This window comes from Cyclopterus lumpus, chromosome 10 (assembly GCF_009769545.1).
Source record: "Cyclopterus lumpus isolate fCycLum1 chromosome 10, fCycLum1.pri, whole genome shotgun sequence".
Classification (NCBI taxonomy): domain Eukaryota; kingdom Metazoa; phylum Chordata; class Actinopteri; order Perciformes; family Cyclopteridae; genus Cyclopterus; species Cyclopterus lumpus.
In genome coordinates this window covers 5,958,521-5,979,284 of record NC_046975.1, presented here as the reverse complement: position 1 = coordinate 5,979,284, position 20,764 = coordinate 5,958,521, and the positions used below count along the sequence as shown (strand labels likewise).

The following is a 20,764-nucleotide window of genomic DNA, read 5'->3' as shown; positions in this document are numbered from 1 at the left end:
GTAAGATTTGTGTTCAAAGCTCCGGGTCCCGTGGCCGCAGGAAATTCAGGATTCGAGTTAAAGTTTAACAATATTTAATGGCAAAGATAATACTCATGTAGCGTTCACGATCGTGTGGCCAGAAAGGAGGAACTCTCCACAGACGGAGTGCGGCTCCCAGGGAGCAACAGACCGGGGCTGTCTCGAGTCTCCAGACCAGTAGAACCATGTCCCCAGAACAAATGCACGGCTATTAGTATGGTCATGCAAATGAATTCACACCTAAAGGTTAGTTCCATTGGTCAGTTCAAAGGATGCCGCAGTTCTACTCGCTACGCCAATTAGTAAACAGGCGAGGTCAAAGCTCACTCTTCCGGTCAAGGACAGGAAGTTCCCCTTCACAATAAAACCCTATTATCCTGCCTTCCGAATAAAAGCAACACATTAGGTTTCAATCGGCATCCATTTTAACTATTGTCTAAACAATAAAACATTCATTCATTCTCATGCATCATACAGCTAATCATTACATTTGTCATTAAAACAGAATAATAAAACAGTGATCCTCTCTTATGTTTCACAATACATTCCTCCAGAATATTCCTCATAATATCCCAAATTAATTATCATATCTTTCTTTATGTATTAATTTAAAACATAAACTTCTCTTATCTACATGTGCAAATATATATAAAATCCACTACAACCTAACAAGTCCCACGAGAAGAAATGACGTTGAACTAATGTTCCCTCAGTTGCCCGTTTACACATGCAGCCGGCAGGCAGCAACATGTGAATTCATCTGGAGTCGTGTTTCTGGCTACTTGAAGAATGTAAGTCCAACTGTCACTCTCCTTTTAGCTCTGTTTTGGTCTCCACCGACTAAATGCTCCACCAGCTCGCCGCAAACATAGCCTGTATACCCGGACGTGGTCGTCAAGCATTAGTTTGTGGACTGCCGTTTTGAAACCCTTTATGGCAATCGGCATATTGTTTTTTGGGTCGTCGCCATCTTATTTTTTTTGCAACGAGAACTGAGGGTGGAGCTACACCCAAAATCAAAGACAAAAACTGAAGAATAAAACCATCTAAACTACATGTCAACGAATGACAAAGCCTGCGCTCTTTCTATTTACAGTCAACATGAAGGCAGACCGACTCAGACACAAGCACCCGCAAGGATAAGAGGCTGACATGGACTCGTTGTCTAGCTCCAAACTGTCAGCCCTGCAATGAAATCCAAGTTCATTTTCAGGAGAAGATCTAAACAACACAACCACTGTGTGTCTCCGCGAAGTCTGGTGTGAGGAGTTGAAAAGCTCCAGAAAGTGCCACTGCGACTCATAAGTCGCTGCAGTCCTCCTTGATCGCATTCCTGTGCATGAAATGCTCTTTAAAAAGGGATATTTTCAGGGTTTTGTGTGCACGTCTTTGTCGCGTGGCCATTTGTGGTTCTTTCCAGTGGGAAAATGACTGGTCAAAAGAAACGTTCTGAAATTGCTAAAACGGCACTGTCATTAAATGCTCATTTTGTCATTATTCCTGACTGCGCTTTTCGTCCACATCACAACCCGGCGAGACATAATGAATAGTTCAGTTTTTTTTAGGCCCGTTTGCCTGATCACGAAATGCCAATGTCCATCTGAAAAGTAATCATTGCGGTGAATTGTTCTGGAGGACCTATAGGAGGGAAAGAGAGGAAGACGGTATGACGGAATGAGGATGAGGGCACTGAGAAAAATGTAATTGCACTAGGGGGACTTTTATTTAGTCGCGTTTCGGTGATTAGATTTGATCATGAGATGTTTTTCATCGTCATGGTCACATGAGGAGAAATGTTCGCCTCACACAGCCGGGAGGATCCTCTGCCAAAGGTTCCTTTATGAGGCGCATTTCGCGGGGGAATTCCCCAGCCAGGTCACTCGACGGCTGTTTGTTTTACAATCGCACCGCGAACTGGAGTTGAGAAATTGTGGGTTCAGTTCCTGAGGGCAGTGATGTAACGTTGCAATGTTACATGTTGACAAAAAAGCACTAATTATTCATTCAGCTTGAAAGGGGAACTCAGTCTGTTTGCAGGAGGTCTCACCGTATATATATGGAAACGTTGCAAAGAGCCTCTTGTGTCTCCAGAGGGAGCTGTGTAAAAGCCTAAAGACTACAAGTTTGAAAAGGAAAATGTCCCATTATGTCATAGGAGTGCAAGGCTAAATTGGTGGCGTACCTGGTCACTGTCACTGTCTATGGCCTCCAGGCTGATGGAGCTGTTCCTCTGAGCCTGGTTCTGAGAGAGAGAGAGAGAGAGAGAGAGAGATTTATAAGAATAATTATGCAGAAAGTGTTTCGGTGGACCACAGGGTGGGACGCTACTCAATCTAAATGTGTCACCGTGGCTGTGTGAAGCGCTGTGTACTCAGGTGGACTACAGGGCAGGCCGTCGTCCTCTGACAAGGCTCCAGCGTCGTCCGTTTTCTTCACGCACATGAGGGACGGAGGGGAGCCCAGTCTGATGGCCTGCCTCAGCTGGAGCTGCAGGGGAGGAAAAAAACAAACAAAGAATTTGAGTTTGTATGCATGTGTGACATCTATTGGGATACAAAGTAAAACTTGGAGATACGACAGCAGGAAGTGAAAGTGTTTTCCGGGTTTGGTCGTCGTGTTTAAGTTTTATAAAACAGTAACAACGGTGCTGATTCACTGCTTTTACAGTCCCCCAAATCCCCTCTAGTGTGGAGTATGATTAACAGAGAACCACTTGCCGGGACACTGGCACAAGAGGGAAAGTGTTTATTTTAGGCCGTTTGTTTGGCAGGTATCGCTGAAACTCAAACCAACAGACCTGTTATCTGCTACGTGTAGCCCTGTGACCATCGCTCAAGGACTCACAGACTCGGGTGCAAAGCAAACAGAGGACAATACAGCTTTTCTTTAGCCGGGCTGTTACGCGGGCACACAGCAAGACCTTGACCGAAAGACACCGACCGCTGCAGCTTTTACAATGTTAATATTGAGATATTGTTACAGTAACTGGAAGACGTGGAGAAACAGAGAGGACCTCCAACTAAAACAAGGACATCGGAGTAGCTCCCCTCGCCATTAGCAGTTGTGCTGGGAAGCGCAACTTACTAGTACATGAAATTTAAAGTTTTTAGCTTAAATTAATATAAACTTTTGTGTTACAGACATATATATTTATATTTTGGCTGTGAGGTACCTGCACATGAATAAGACTTAATTCAAGATCAAACAAAGAGTTAATAATGTAGGTACGAGTGTGTGCGACCGCCACAAAATAGCAAACAAGCTAAAGTTAGCAATTTGAAAAGAGAGAGGGAAGATTTAATGTTCCCTCTCTCTATTGCCTATTTAATGTTAAATTATTTTCTTTGTTGAATATCTCAATATGCCAACTGTTTCAGGACATAATAGCAGAGCCGTTATAATAGCAAAATTAGAAGGGATTTGGTATTTCTCCATCAGAGTGAATGGAGAAACAAGACTTTAAAATAATACAGATGTTTGGGGTAAAGTTAAACAATTTGTACAGGTGTGGATTTGGACCAATGACCTCAGTGCATGAATAAATCAATCAGTGTTTTCCCTTTATACTCAAGGTCTTATTTCTATCTAATCTACATACTTGTGCAGTTTTACTTGTGAACTCGTTTTATAAATGATTATTATCGCCTGTGTGTTTGCCGTCTCTTCTGCCAACAGGCCCAAACTAAACACTTTCACTTACTTTTTAGCTCCAGGAGAAAGTTTTTCCTCTTTTGCAAATCCTGATAAGATCTTGTTTTAATTCTCCCTCCTCTGTAGGAAGCTTAGTGGACCAGTTTGACTGGAGGTCAGTCGGTCTGTCTGGGCGTCACGTTTGAGCCCGTTGTTGTGACAGACATCTGTTCTGTCTGTCTGCTTTTCAGCCGCTCCTTCATTTTGCTTTGACAGCTTCGGTTTTAACCTCCCTCAGTGATACTCATCAGCTTCGCCCGTCTGACTGAATATACTCCGGATCAGCTGCTTTGTCTCTCTTTATCACCTCCTTTATTGTTAATACGGTTCATGAAAGCTCAGCACAAGGTCGTAGACACTCCCACGCCCAAACATACAGATTGTGATTTATTTTATTTGTCTACTATTTTTCATTATTCCAACCATCAAATCCTCTTCTCTCCTGCTTGTCTCCACATGCCAACTCTTTCCCCAGGAAGAGACTACGGTACTTGTTGACACAGGAGCTCAGACTTTGCTCCTTGAGTTGAACGCTAGCTCAGCACGTAGACTACTTATGTGTATTTATTTACCTGGAGTGATTTCACTTTCCCATGAATGTTGTCCTGAGACGCTCCCAGAGCCTCGTTGGCCTCCGACGAGTCCGAAACAAAGACGGAGTCATGTGACAAGGCCTTGCTGCCCAGGCTGGTCTTTGACCTTTGGGAAGAGGAAGAGGAAGAGGAAGAGGAAGAAATAAACAAACAGAAAGTTATGTTTTTCAAATTCTATGGCATCATAAACTAAATAAAGACAACTGGATGTTGAGAGGCCCTGATGTGTCAGTGGTTTAAAAACAAACACCATTGAGCCACAATTGTTCAGCCCACTAGAGTTGTTTCTCTTCTTTTATCAAAGATCATTGAAAAATACAATCGATACTTTCTTTTTTTGCTTTTGGCCGATTGTGCCAACTCCCCCAATGACTAGGAGGAGGAACACTGAACGGCATCGATAAAATATCCTGTGACACCGAGGAAAAGTCACGAGTGGACGAGGCAGGAAGTGGCACAGCTTAGGGAAACAAAGGAAATTAGGACTGTCCACAGGAAGACACATTCCGCTACTTGTTACGAAAACAGGAAGCCCCGGGGCTCCGCTGAGGAAGAACAGGAAATGGATGTGAAAACATGATCTGCCTTTCTTAAATGATCTTTTTCACACAAGAGGAGTTATTTATCTACATGAACAGAGGACCTAATACACAGGAAGATGCAGCAGGAAGATATCATTGGTATCTAGTAGCAGCGCCTATGTTTTGTTGGGGGAAGCTCGTGAAAACACTTTGTGGTGGCTGAATTCATTACTGGAAGGTTGAGGGATATCTCTGAACTTGCCAGAAGTGGATTGATCTCTCTGGGGTGTTATTTATTAGCTTTTAATAAATCCTTAACCAAACCTTTCCCATATAAACCTCATAGAGGTATGTCAATCCATTTTCAAGTCCTGTTAAAAGGCACTTAGCATGTGTTCGTAACTGTGTCAATGTTTGAATAAGAGTTATCGTGGGTTTTTAATGCATGTGTGTGTCTGATCTTACCCAGAGCCCTTATCCTTCTCTGATCGAGTGAGCGTGTTATTTTGGGATGTTTTGCTGACGTTGTCGCTCGATTGGCTGGCTTTCAGCCCCTCCTCTGCTCCAGCGGCCGGCGGCTCCTTTCTCTTCTTCCTGGCGAAGAATTTCTTAAACGTCTGGAACTTGGACTTCTTCTTTGCTGCAAAGGCAGAAACGATCAAAAGTGAGCGAATGAAAGAAACTGGTTACAGTTCGCTTCCTCTGAAAGCTCTCCAGTGAAGCTTTACAACTAACTGCACAGTGATATGCTAATGAGGCAATTACACACACAGCATCTTTACACACTGCCCTCGTATGAACTCGAACTTGAGCAATTAGTTGGCTGTAAAGTCCCAGGTGGGCATCCCTGGAGAAACTAAACACCAGCACGGATGTGTGTTTACACAGACACACACACAGACACACACACACACTCCTCTGCTTGTAAACCCCCCCCCCCCCCCCCCACCCCCCCCAGCGAGTCAACCTCCATTAGCACTGCAGTGGAAAAACTCAACAACTCTTGTATAACTCCTTAAACAGCTACAAAGTGCTTTCACTGCTTTCAGTCAGCAAGGCGCTCAACCAGAACTTGAAATGCCCACTGGTCCCCTCTCTCTGGCCCACATTCAACAGGGCCGTGTCCATGCGTCTCAACGCATTGGGCCTTCAAAACTCTTGGATCCGCTACTCAAACTGGACTTCCTGGATGTATTTAATGTCGAGGCTGGTACCTGAAGCAACACAACCCCAGGCTGCATTCGGCGCCACTAAAGAGTGTACAGCAATGTAGCGCGATCGTGCTTTGAGCTTAACGCTAACATCAGCATGCTCAAATGCACACAGTGGCAATACTGACGTACTGGTGTTCAGAGGGACACTACAGCATGTTCAGCATCTTAGCTTATCGGTTTAGCACGTCAACATTTGCTCATTAGAACTAAACACGTAGCACAGCCGAGGCTGATGCCAATAGTTGAGCAGGTATTGGAGCAAGTTCCAAAAGAATGATTTGGAGTAGGCCTGTGTCCGGTGGAGGAACAACAGTACATACTATCCTAGTCCACGGATAGATGATGAGTTGAGACACGAAACAGAGGGGAACAAATTCACATCCCTGGGCCATAAAAATACTTTAGGAGAGACACATTCTTTCTACACTAGCGTTGTAATTTCTGTTTTTCTCCCAGCCGGGAATCCTTCAGCATTCCTTCCTTTCTCTACATATACACTTTCTGGTTGGAACTAAATCACAGTGAAAAATGTCTGGAATCTCAGCCTGTTACGAGACGCCAAGACGCTTAAGGTTTCTGGGTCATTTGCTCAAGGCCACGTCAGGCTTATAGTTTACGCTACAGATTTCACATTTTGTGTCATAGATAGAGACACAAGCCACTTGCTTTCTTTTCTTCTGAGATCTCGTGTGAGGCATATTTGATAAATATCGTACAAAGCTTCACAGAAATGAAGTGCAAAATCAAATTGCATTTACAAACCGCATGCAGGGCGAAGTAGAGTACCTGCCACACAATGTTGATGAATTGCCACCAAATCACACAAAGATGATAATATGTTGTGTGAAGAAATGTTGTCTGCAAATTCTCCCCTCTTCTGTCTGTTCTGTTCAGCTTTTCATGGTGCCTCAGAGGCCTTTCTGCACTGCCAGGATGAAAAATCAGGGGGAAACACCAGCCGACGGTGCCATTTATTGGGCTATTTTAGGCACAATACACACTTAAGTTTAAAGGTCTGCACTCAGAGAGACGAAAAAGGCCACTGCCTCAATGGAAGGTCAGTGGAGCTCTAAGATACTGTTATTTCCAAATGATCTCAGTTTATAAACATGACTACATTCACATATTAAAAATAACATATTGGCGAACTGACCTCGGCTCACACAATGGCAAGATAGCGACCTTTGAGTCAGAGAAACAGTGTCACAGGCAGATTGAGAAAGAGTACGAGAGGGACGCTAAGACGCCTCTCCAACGTTTTTGTGTCAGGACATGGCCGCTGTCCAGAGAGTTGGACAGATTCTACGAGCAACATTTGTTATTTTGTCCCAGAAACGACACAAGGAAGAGGAAGATGAGGCGGTGGGGAGAGGATGGAGGGGGGGGGGGGGGGGGGGGGGGGGGGGGGGGTAACAGGTTGATATATATAGATTTAAGTTTCATTATGATGAAAGCTTATATAAGCTAAACGTTAAAGGCCCTGACAACACATTTCTTCAATCAGCCTCTTTCACTGAGCGATGGGGTCCTATAACACATATATCATCTGCCAAAGATGGAACAATTTTGACATTGAGAAGTTTCGGTACACGTGTTCCTCTCAAAGTTGTTCAATTCCCTTATAGCTCGTATTCCAAGAGGAAAGAGAAGGCTAACGTTAGCACTGATTCTAAAAGGAATCGTCACTCTTCTGTTAGTTCAACACCTGCCGGGTCTCTTTGCTCTACTTGCTCTGTAGAACGGGTCCTGTTGTGATGATGGCAAATGACAAGAAACCAATCACAGCAACTGGTGGCCCAATTGGTGAACTCAGCGCTCAGATGCCTGGTGCTCACATCGACTTTAAGTGACATAACTACCGAAAACACAAACTAGTATTATTGCACGCCCACTTAGATAGTGCACCAGTCAAATTATAGTACCAATATTCTTGGGACTAAGCTAAGTTTAATGAGTAATACATGACCGTAAACCTTTGCAGTATCATGCCATGAAAGTAGCAGGCCTAAATGTGCATCACTTCTATTTGCAGACTCCAACCCTCTCAAACTGCAGATCCAATTAAAACGCTGCACATTCAACTGGGCGCTGTTTTAATTTGATTGCAGCTTATCTCACCAAATCAGCAATAAGCTGCTGGTCCCGCAACTTCACCGGCTAAACACCAACAGATTGATATGGACATGACTGGCAGACATCATGATCTGTGGAGTCACGCCTGACGTTTAGCTCTCGGATGAGAGTCAAGCAGACGTGACTCACCAAACTTAGTGCCAATGTTCTGTTTCCTGCAATAATAGATTCACCCTGAAACGTGAGAATTAACAGAGGAGCTCGTTGAGACAGTTTCCACTTTCTTAACAATAATCTTAACAGCACTAAACCCCCTGCTTCACATCACTCTGACCACCCAATGCACTTCCTATTTGTTCCCTTAGTAAGAGCAGAATGTGTGCTATCCATCTGTATAGACAGTGTGCATCTGGGTTTTGTGTGAGAGAGATGACGATAGCTTGCGCTGTTCCTTCATTTCCTGCCAACAGCAACGAGGCCCTAGATCTCGATTGTTGAAGCCGGCCTGATCTTCTCTGCTGTGTCTGTGTACATAATCTCATGACGTAGACTTCCATATAATGTTACCGACAATAATATAGTCAGTTATTTTGGTCCCAGCAGTTCCTTAGAAACCTTTTTGGCTTCTTAGCACATACATTGTTTCAGATGGCTCTATTAAAATCAAGTACTTGTGTGTGTTCCTCCTAAAATGTACACCAATTAGGTCTTGGTGACAACATATAAAAGGGAGTGACCCATTAAAACACTCAGAAGAAGTTAAACGTTTAGTCTTGGGTGTCCCACATTTTGAAATTCAAACCTTACAAATATCAATTTTGGTTGATAAACTTGACGTGACATGAATAAACTACAACCTTTTGGCAAAATGTACCTCAATTACTGAAATCCCATCACATTTCTTTGAACTGAACGTTTCATCAAATGGTTACCTGAGCACTCTTCCACGACCTCAGCGGGCTCCTGATGGTCCATCACATCTGGAGGTCCCGATGCCATGGCAACGCTGTCACTGCTGCAAGACAGGGAGAGAGATTGATGAGCTCAACTGCTGCTCAATAAAACATGTGTGCAACAATGTGATGAACACGACTACTTGGATTGATTTATACTGTTGGCACAATACAATATATAATCCAGTATAAACATTTTTCTTTAGTTATTAAGTAATTAAGGTCATCCTCAATCAAGAGCACAACTAATTTTGAGTTTTTTCTCCATGACAACTGTGGGCTGCAACTGTATTTATCTTAATCTACCTCCATCTCCTTATTGTTCATATACCAACACCTGCAGTGTGATCGGACTCGGTGGATTAAATGGGATTAAAGTCCCCTTTGGGAGTGACGTGACAGCCAGTGAAAGTGGCTCGGCAAAATCTGAACTCGCACAGGACTGAACTAACAGAGCAAGTTCGTTGGAAGGATCGCAGTCGTCTGCAGCAAGCCTGCCGCTGCCTTATGAAACCATTTTCACAGCCCGTTGGATGAAGTCCTGCATGCATCACCAGTGCTCTACCCTCTTCACTCCTTAAAGGTTGAGCGGTTATGTTACACTTCAGTCCGATCTAAGGCCCATCTTAAGTCCAATCCGAACCGTCTCTCCAGAGGCATCTCGGCTATGTTTCCAGTGCTCTGCTCTGCCGTCCACACGACGTCTCACGTCTTGGCGCCGACGGATGCCCAGCAACCCCTCACACAAACTCAAGCGGTATTCCCATTACCAGCATGCATCAGGCTGCTAAGTGGACATAAGAGCGCTAGAGACAACAGAGGTTAGTACCGGACACATTTCAACAGCTCCGGCATGCTGAACCAGTTAACTGCTCTCTCATAGAGGGCGCATAAATTGTAAAGTTTTACATGACTATATTCGAGTCTCAAATAAATTGAACTATGTGCTTTATAGAAAAAGATGTCCCGTGCAGTTAGGCAGGACAGGCAGGATATACTGATATGTTTTCAGCAAATGAATAGCTCAGAATAATTGTGACTATGTCACCCTGGACGACAATAAGCCTGAAACCATCCAGCCAACCCCAAACAGCAGTTAGGGGGCTACTACATACAGATATGCAATAAAGCAACTAAACCAAAATGTGCCTGCCTTTTGTTTCACAGATCTGGGTGACAGAATTTTATTTATTTTGCTCGGTCGGCCTAATCTGTCCAACGTTTTGAAAATACCTCAAAAACTATTTGTAGAGAGATCACAAGCCCCAGAATGAATCCTTCAGCACCGTCGTCAGCTCAAAATGTCAATCTTTCCAATACTTTGGTTTATGACTAAAAACACTGACAATGCTAACAGCATCCCCATCAGCCACGGCTGTGCTTTGTGTGTAGCGCTAATTGTTAGCATGCTAACATTGTTACAGACTTGTAAGGAAATTGTAGAAAAATAAATGTCAAAGAAACAGATATTAAAATAGATAAAACAATTCAATAAAACAAGATAAGATAATTTCTTGCTTCTATAATACAGAGTAAATAAACCGTCTCTCAGCACCTATTAATTATACCAACTACGTGATATCACTAATATCTAGTGACACTATTGCAAATAATAGAATCGTATGCCTCACATATCACTGAACTGATGACCCTGGTTGAAGCACTAAAATAGTTTACTTAACTGTAAACCAATAGGGACGCGAAGCTCTTGAGGTACTATGAATAAAATGATGACGCGGAGCATCCACGTCAACAGACCCGTCTCCATGACATCTGCGCTAGCTCCATCCACTGATGAAGACCATGCGATATGGTTGACAGCTAGAGGGAAAAGTTCATGTTGACTTTGAGATAATTAAGTAAAACATGTTTAGACACGTGGAGACATTTTGATTTCTTCAGTTCGTTTCTGAAAAAGGTTCACAAGACCGCCGTGTTTTCCATGCTTGCTGTTAGTGTGTACTCGCTCTCTTTCTCTCCATTAAGGAAGCGGCTGCAGAGCTTCTTGTCAACTGTGTTTACAGTGAGCTTGTGTTAAAGAAACAGATGGAACATTCCAGAGGGTTTGTTGACGTGCTGAGGGGCTTTCGTCAGTGTTACTATTACACAACCTTTAGCTATGATCACCATCATTATCTTCCCCCTTGGTAAAGTCATGAGAACCCTCTTCACCTTCCTCGTTGTCTACAGCAGAGAGGGAGGAACGTCTGATGTAAACTATTATGGTCTGCTGATGCTGTTATGAGCTGATAGTGCTGGACGGATCCATTTCCTGTCTGATGCCATAGGAAGACACGACACACGCACACACACACACACACACACACACACACACACACACACACACAGTATGTTGTCTATATGAACTCGTGGAGAGAAGTGAAACCAGTAAACACCCAATAAAACCAGCACAGGACTTTATGTATCAACAGGTGGGCTAAATGAACATACCACAATAGGCAAAGCCTATGGACATTTTAAAACTTACTCTTAACTGAATAACTATATCGGTATATGAGTCTATAACATTGTTGAGACTGACGGTTCTCAACTGTCTAATCCCCCCCCAAAAAAGTATCACATGACTGGAATCCCTGGAAATATTACAGATAATGCATATTCTACAACTACTGCATAGGAATATTTCAAATATTCTTGTTCTTGATGAGTGTTAGATGAGGAAATCAACTCTTAATGTTTGTGCGTTGGGTATGGAGCTGAAGCTAAGAGCTAGCATAAAGACTGGGACCATGCTAGCATGGCAAATCACACAAATCTGACAATGTACACCTGTAAAGCTCATTAATGAGCACACAGCGTCCCATTTGTTTATTCCACGCATTAAAAATAGTTGTTGTTTTAATTAAGAGCAGAACTGGAGGCGCCTATAACTATCTAACGCGAGCTAAGCTAGGCTACAGCAAGCTATGAATGTGGTACAGAACCAAACGTCTCACTAAATTCAAGTCGAAGGACAGTTTCATGGCCAGAGGGTTCAAGGTCAGAGGGGTCAGGGGTCACAATGACTGACCTGCGCCCATTTCCAAAGCTGGTTCCCCATGGTGACATCCGCCGCTTCATCGAGGAGAACGGAGGGATGATGGGGAAAGGAGGGGGTGGCAGAAAGACAGAGTGAATCAACGAGACGGGGCGAGAGAATTATAGATGAGAGGGTGGGTGTGGGACACATAAATACAGAGCAAGGGGGAGTGAAAGAAGGCAAGAGCTAAGGAAGACAGAGAGAAAACATAAGAGACAGGGCGAGGGAAGGGGGTCAAAGAGAGGGGTTGTGGGAAAGAGCAGCATGAGAGGAGAGAAGAGTCCGTTAGATAAACAGACGCATATTAGGGGGACGAGAGGCACGTATGAGAAAACAGACTTACAGTAAACACTGAGGCCTTCCTGTGTGAATCAGTAGTGTGGTTGTCAACCAAAGTCTTTGCGTGTCAACTATGAATTTAAAATCAAGAGCATTTCAGCGTGAGAATCAATGCAGTATCACTAAACATAAAGCAAGTGCATCGATATTTCTTTTAATATCAAGTTAACATTACATCCACTGGTTCAGATGAATGTAACGAAAGGGCTTTAGAAACAGTCCCACAGTCGTTAATACACAGCTTAACAGCTGAAACTGAGCAGTAAAACATAATAGTACAGGGCAACATGTTGGAGGAGGTGTGGGGACCTTATAAACTTGCGGAGACTCTTTTCTCATAACATTGAAACAATATTTCACTGTCCAGCAAAGTCGTTTAACGAGCTGGAGATCCAAGTTACCAAGGTTGGCATCTGTGCATAGAGAGAGAGAGAGAGGGAGAGAGAGAGAGTCTGTGTGTGTGTGCCCTGCTCATTATGTAACATGGATTACACATAGAGGTACTCAGACCAGTAGGGGTTCAGCCTTTATAGGCACATCAAATAACCTAATTAACACCCACACAGAGTGAGCATTTACACACACACACACACACACACACACACACACACACACACACAGAGAACCAAATAATGTCGAAACTTCTCCAGTCAAACTATACCTGCATTCCATCTTTTGTGCATGAACGCTGAGCTCTTTTGTCACAGATGATTACAACTTGACTTTGTCCACTGGGTTCCTGTCCGTCTGACGTAGAACAAATCAAATCTAGTTCAGCCTTAATCTCTCAATGGAACCAGTCTCCACAGGCTTTCAGTGCAGACTAATTGGCTCTTGTCAGCAAAGACATACAGATGTCTGACATGATGTCTGACATGATGGCTGACTGCGGTGACAATGACCCCCCCCCCCCCCCCCCCCCCCACTCCCAACGTTACGGTAAAAATAAGCTTCTAATATGGTTAACAAACCCATTCATGATGAACTGAAATTATTTCTCTGCATACAGGCACGTTTCTTCGGATACTGAAAGGGCTTATCAAATGTAGTAACATAGAGGCTTCTATAGTAAATCCTATACTGGACTTTGAGCTTTTACAACACAAATCCACTCCACTCCAGTCCTAATCCCTCTGTCCCACTTGCACTAAATTAGGCTTATATTGACCTCACTACATTACTACAGCAATTAGGGAGCGCAGAGTATTTACAATGAATCAGCGGCAGAGTTTAGGAAAGCAGCCAACAGTTGGACACTGTGGAGTAAAACCCCTGAAGCGCTGACGTCCATCGCTGCAGAGTTACAGCGGTCGTCACCGTGACCTGTTTATTCCATCCATCCATTTTCAATACCGCTTATCCTCATTAGGGTCGCGGGGGCGCTGGAGCCTATCCCAGCTGACATAGGGCGAAGGCAGGGGACACCCTGGACAGGCCGCCAGTCCATCGAGGGCACATGTAGGGACATACAACCATTCACTCTCACATTCACACCTATGGGACATTTAGAGATCAATGAACCTGCAGCATGTCTTTGGACTGTGGGAGGAAGCCGGAGAGCCCGGAGAGAACCCACGCTGCCACGGGGAGAACATGCAAACTCCACACAGAAGGACCGCTCCGACCGGGAATTGAACCCGCGGCCCTCTTGCTGTGAGGCGACAGTGCTAGCCACTACACCACCGTGCAGCCCACTTTCTATTCAATACATTATTATTATTATTATTCAATACGTTTTTTTCTTTGTCTGTTTAACAGACGTCGCTGGGGAGAACGGTTGTGGCCAACTATGACCTGTTTAAGGAATACTCAATGCTGTATCCCTTCGATAACGTGATTACGTTTACGGTCACGATTTCCCATTAGATTTCCTTTCAGCCGTGTGCACGTCCGCCGTAGAAGCCGGAGCTAAACCTCAGTCATGGGAGAGCAGTTAGAGCCGAAGGAGCCAACGGCGTTTATGAATGAAATTCTGTTCTCCATCGCACAATCCGCCCCTTGAAGCTGGAATGCTCATTCGCATACCGTCAGTGTGGGTTTTGCGAATTTATAGTATTATCAAGAACATCTATTTTTAATTCACGATGCCTTGAGCACAACTCACGCACGTAGAAACCCCAAAAAAGATCGGGATGTTTGAGGTGAAGAGGCCTGTGACGGGTCTAACAATTCAAAAAAATATTCAGTCAGTTATTTCAATCCCCATCAATGCATCACTGCGAGGAATCCGTAGGGAAACCCCCAAAAAGACCAGACAAAGACCTATTTTTAGGTGCTTGGCCAGAGAATTTAAGAAGACATTCCCCGTGCAAAAAAAAAAATAAAGCCAGAGACTTGAGTCCTGGCAGAGTGAGATGAGATGAGAGCCCGGGCCGAGGCGGTGCAGATGAATTGGCCGCCTTAATATGATGTTAGTGGATCCATGACGGGCCGCAAGCCTTCAATTTCCGCGGGGAGAAAGAGAGAGGAGAAGGATTTTTCCAGTCAGCTGAAACAATGAACTTGGCGGACTGAGATTAGCCACTGGGTACAGATATACATGACATACAGACAAGGCATGTTTCATATACAGACATAAGCAGCATGCATGTCGACTTAGAGAGAACACACCATGCGGTATGTTGACATGCTGGAATAACACAGGCACATTACAGAGAATTATTCTTGACATATTGGGTATGAATCAGGCTCAATCTCATCTCCAATCTCTCGCTTTTCTTTACTGGGAACACGCTGAGAATCTTACTGGGATCAGAACGCCTTCATTGGACAGTCCCTTTGCTGCCAATGAAGGACTGGACCGAAGCTTTCCTGAGAACAACTGGAATTGGATACCCAAGGATTTAGGGCACATCGCTTTAACTTGGTTTACTAATACAGATCTACCTAACCTAATGAATAACAGCCTGAACATATCCCTTGTTTTGTAACCTGAGCCGATTCATGTCCGTACCTCAGATGCTAATTTGGCTAGAAGACAATTGAAGCCGGTCACATTCAGCTGAATCGTTCTTGACTATCGTCGGAGCTCCGATGAGGCGGCGAAGCGTCAACCGATCGTACGTTTTCATTCCGTCCCGTTCGCTCCGCCTAGCAGAATGCCGTAAGCCAGTTTCCAGTGCGAGGCCCAGAACGAGCATTGGAACGACAATGCAGCTGTCCATGCTGTGAACATAGGCTCACTTATTGTCATGTTATATCTTGCTTTGTTTCATCTGTACAAACAGCAACATGGACAATCAATGGCGTTATGGAGAGTTGTAGGCTGGAACTATTTCTTGGCTGGACCAATGGCTTCCCAGAGTCTTGCTGTCAGTCCAGTCTTAGCTCTAGCTACGTATTTAGTGTAAAAACATGACAGTTGTCATCTGTAATCTCACTTAACTGTTGGCAAGAAAGCAAATATGTCAAACCAGACACATCAGAGATCCAAACGGTCATCAAATTACATAACATGTCATTTAGCTGACGCTTTTATCCAAAGCGACTTACAATCATACACTGTAGAACAGCTACAGGGAACAATGCAGGGTTAAGTGTCTTGCTCAAGGACACATCGACTAGGGCGGGGATTGAACCACCAACCCCCTGATTGAAAGACAGACCTGCTAACCACTGACCCACAGTCGCCCCAAATGACAACGTAAAGTCGCCTTTCCTGGATCTGGTTCAATCTGGAATGGTTTATTGAACGCTGTACAAGGTCCAGTCCGGCTGTTTCCTCCTGCCATCTTGTCACATGTCCCTCTGCATGGTATCTAATAAAACAGTAATTGGCAACAGCATGTAAAAAGGGCAGCAGCCACATCCTTCACTCTCTTATTACTCCCTCCCCAGATGTTAAAAAGCTTTTACGTGAGTTTTGTTATTGTCTAACCCATCTCCATTACTTGAGCCAAAGGACCATAAAAGGGTATGAGAAATATAGAAAGAATGTGGCCAGATAACACAGCTCCACACCAACATGTCTTTGTTACCCCCCCCCCTCCCCTCGTTGTCTCTTCATTCTGTTTCCTCCGGTGTCATTATCTCACCATCCCTCCTCTCTCTTTCTTTGTCTGTTCCTCTGTCTCTCGTCCAACCGCACACCCCTCCGCTGGGAACATGGCCTTTAAAACCGCGGTATTTAACGTCTGCATAGTCAGCAGGAGACTTCGAAGGAAATTATTCATAACATTTCAGTCCGGTGCGCCGAAGAATGTCACCGTCACTTTCCCACGCTTTTAAATGCAGAAAGAAAGAAGAAAAAAAGAGTTGAGAAAGTAACAAGTTATATACAGTATATATATATATATATATAAAATACTGCTCATATCATTACACAAACATCAAAACTATTGTGGGATGATCCACACTTTGAATGAAGACTTTGCATTGACGCAATCTTCATCAACCTGTTAAAAAAGGTTTAGCTGACCTATAACATTTTTTTTTTTAAATATATCCTTCCAAAAATACTTTCAAAATGTTCTTAATAACATTTTGTGTGTACGTTACTGTTGAAAAAATACAAATGTTATTTGTGTCAGCTTCTGTATTCCTGCTGCCCGACGAAGGTATATATTTAAATAGTAATAATAACATGCAGCCTTGGTAATCAGATGTAGGAATAACCATTTAAGATTGCTACATTTAACTGAGAGACATGAGAACTGTGTGTCCGTTTCTTCATCTCTAAACTGGACAGGAGCTCCATGAACTTTGGAACCTGAGAATCAGCTTCAGATTTCATTGGAAATACCATTATTGTCCAAACAGCTGCCCTTTTAACCCCTGAGGTTTGTTTACGATACATAAACTGCTCTTTTGGGTTCCTCTCGTCCTCCAGCTCTCCTCCACTGGGCCACATTCTCTCCTCCATCTCCTCCGGTCTGCGCTCTTAGCAACACGCCTTAAATGGACTCGAGACAGAAGCTGACCAAACACTCTCGTCGGTCCCTCTGCTCGGCCCACATTCATTTAACGCTGCATCACCGTACCGCTGCTGTGGTTACATAAGGACTGTTGGGCCAGGGAGGCATCGGGGAAGACCGGGGCCCGCTGACAAAGTGAGAACACACACACTTGTCGTCAGCTTCTAGACTCTCATCTACTTTCCCTGTGCGGCTCAGAGCCTAAACACTGATGGACGTTTTGCAACATTCTAAAAACACGAAAAAGGGTACAAAGCGGCTTTTGCTCTGCTCTCTATGGATTGAAATATTCCAGCATGGAGCATGTTGCATCATGGGTGGTGGCCAATTAAGCATCTGCGAAGCCCCAGCTGTTTATTCACTGCTGATCTACCGGTCAAGCTTTCCATTCTCCTCCTTCCAGCTGACGGCTTTTAAAAGTAGATTAACACCTTGTTGCTCATATTGTGAAACAGTTTGTCACATGCAATGAAACAACATGCAGACTTTAAGGACTCGACAAATGCGTTTGGAGAGCAATAACTCCATCTCACATAGAAAGTTTGACAGAATTTTTTTTTTTTAACACTGCGTAGGAATCATTAAAGTTTTTTTTTTTTTTTTTTAAAGGGACGGGGAAACGCCTATAATTGTTTGTAAGTTTCGACAGTTTGTACAATAGCGTAGTTCATCCAAAAACAATATTAATTGTGAACAGTAAGCTCTTTGTGGTCACAGTCAGTGTGGTCTATCAAATGGCATTAGGGGGAGCGCAGCACCCCAAAAAGATGAACGCATCTCAGTGTGAACACACTTTGAAGGCGCCACGCTTCCACTTGACAAAGCAGGAATTTGCATGCATTTCTCGGATAATCAGAAAATGCTTTTTGCGTTTCCATGAACCCACAAATACATAAAGACACGTTGATAGTGCTGCACATTCGTCTTTCAGAAGTTTATTTTTGGTATGTTTTATAACCTTCATATAACCTTTATTGTTGTCTTTCTTTCCGCCTCTGTCGACGTCTGTTTGTACAAGTCATACTGTTTTTGGTTGAACTATTCCTTTTAACCGCTCAGCCATATGAATGGTTGACTTGTTGAAAATACGACTTCATTAGTTCGGTCTGAAGGCACCGTCAGTGTTGCATAGTGACAGTTTGTAGGAAGAAGTCATTCGAGCTCATCTTTGTTTCAGTAATGAGCGAATTCAAGGAGAGCGCGCACGCACACACACACGCACACACACACACACGCACACACACACACACACACACACACACACTCACACTCACACTCACACACACAACATGTTTGTCTTAGTCAACTGGGCATAAAAGCTTCTATTGTTGTTGTGTCCTGAGACTGAGAGGTCAAAGACAAAGAAAGTGGAAGGGGGTAACAGTGCGCCCAACACCACAGCTCCACAGCTCGGCTCCAAATGAAGTTACTTTACTGTAGTCAAAAAGCTCAAGGCGCTCATTATCCTAACCCTCTGTGGTCCTGTCGCACTGCCAAGCCCCGGGCCTATATATAGCGAGTCAAAGCACTCAAACCACTGAGGGCTCCTCTCAACTACAACAGAAAACAAGCACTCAAAATTGAAATACGGAAGAAGTGTAATGCACCCACAGCTATCAAGCATCAAGCCATGCGTTGAGCAACACCATGACTGATCCCGCTCAGGAGAGTACTGACAGGAGATAACGTTCATCGACCTGATTCGACCCGATGAGCGAGTCTGGTCCTGGGATTATCTGACTCGTCATTCACTTCCAGTGTAAGGATCCCTCTCCGAGCTCTGAGTCACCCAGCTGACTGTCAGCGCCCGACTACAAGCCATCGATAGTCTCCAGAAACAAAAGTTTGATTAGACAGCTGCGACTAAAGACAGTGTCATTCCTGCGGGACTAAACGACCCCCCCCCCCCCCCCCCCCCCCCACAGCTTGCTATTAAAATCAGCGCGCTCCGAGGGGGGGAAAAGGGTTGGTAATTTCTGTCAGCGGTTGGATTTGCGCTGTGGTCAGCACATTTGGCTCTTCAGTACGAGATATGTCCCCTTGTGAGATAACACCCGTTATAATAGCAAAGTATTACAAGTAGTCCATGGCCTCCGTCACGGGAGTTGAACAGTGGCACATCCCTAACAAATGACAGCCACATCCTGAGACGCAGAGCTTTAGTCGTGTTGCACATGGCGAGTCATGTTGTGTTGTTGTCAGGCGTGATGTCAAAACAAAAGAGTTTGCAATATTCAGGAGATCCAGTTTGAGTTATTGTCGGCCTCTGCAACAGAACTGAGCGTCACAATATCGCTTCATCATAATCATTCACCAGTAATAGGCGCCGATGAAAGAACAATGGCATTATTACAAAAAGAAACTTACTTTCTGCTCTTGAAGCATCCATACATCCCAGCCATGTTGTAGAAACTGTAAAAGATGCCCCCGAGACAAAATATCTCTTTCTCCGTCGCCGCAAAATGAACAATTGTTTTGTTTTTGTCCCTGTATCGACAACCCTCACATCCAACACCTTGAGCCGTTGTCCTGCACCAGACCCCCTTTTCTCTCTGAGGACCGGCGACCCTTCTCTCCCTTTGCAACAGAGAAGATGCAACTCCACACGGGAGCTCTCTCTCTCTCTCTCTCTTCCCAGTCAAACCATCCTCCCCCTCCCTCCTTTTGAGCTCCGCGACAGTCCCGATTTGGCACAAGTTTGGAGAGCTCCCCTCTCCAAACTTTAGAGGCGCAACAGCGAGCCAATGGTGACCGCTCACGCAACCGCAGCCAGAGTGGGATTATGCCGGGATCAGAGTGTCAAACAAGAAGCACCGATTTAAGGGAGCAGAAACAGGAATCTCCTTCTCAAATCAATCGGGGGATGTCTTTGAAAGGCTTTTCCTGGAGGAGCACGTCTCACAGTGCAGAACAAATCCCTTGTGCCGGTTCAACACAGCCGTGAGCTCGCAGGAGAACAATTGACTAAATGAGTGACTGAGTTGCTGCTGCATGCCTCACTCCTCTCCTCCCGGTCACCACGGCTGGAAATGCAGTGGAGAGAAGGCTGGGAGAGGGAGGAGGAGAAAGGGGGGTGGAATGAGGGAGGAGGCAAAGTGGGAGCAAGAGACTGCCCCCCCATGACCTTATCCTCTTTCTTTGTCACCCGACTGTTCAGTTATTCTGTAAACTCACCAATGCCATGTTTTGTATGTATTGATGAATAAATTGGGTCTAAACATATGCAGCAGTCATTTTAAACTACGCTAGGAGTGCGTGAACCCACTGTGCAGGTTGCGCCGTGAGTGCGTGTGCACCTCTGTGTCTGTCCACGGCTAATCTCCAATTCTTCTGGCTAAAGGATGCTAAAGAACCTCTTGTGGTTGCAGTGACTCAAACATTCTCAAAACCCCTTTTATTTCATGTGT

General features: G+C 44.4%; 1 protein-coding gene across 5 annotated transcripts in view; it reads right to left on the bottom strand.

Moving 5' to 3' along the window:
• The window catches only part of zgc:66433 (uncharacterized protein LOC321250 homolog), a 36,382-nt gene that overhangs the window by 9,264 nt on the left and 6,354 nt on the right, over nucleotides 1–20,764 (bottom strand). For 3 of the 5 annotated variants that reach the window (XM_034543247.1, XM_034543253.1, XM_034543250.1), the window contains exons 2-6: nucleotides 9,045–9,127; nucleotides 5,291–5,465; nucleotides 4,284–4,410; nucleotides 2,368–2,508; nucleotides 2,204–2,263 (exon numbers count right to left, since the gene is read on the bottom strand). In XM_034543247.1, coding sequence (XP_034399138.1) covers nucleotides 2,204–2,263; nucleotides 2,368–2,508; nucleotides 4,284–4,410; nucleotides 5,291–5,465; nucleotides 9,045–9,127 — 586 coding nt within the window. Of the gene's footprint in view, nucleotides 1–2,203; nucleotides 2,264–2,367; nucleotides 2,509–4,283; nucleotides 4,411–5,290; nucleotides 5,466–9,044; nucleotides 9,128–12,096; nucleotides 12,421–19,724; nucleotides 20,366–20,764 lie in introns of those variants that run through there. The other 2 variants (XM_034543249.1, XM_034543248.1) reach the window with 2 other exon arrangements.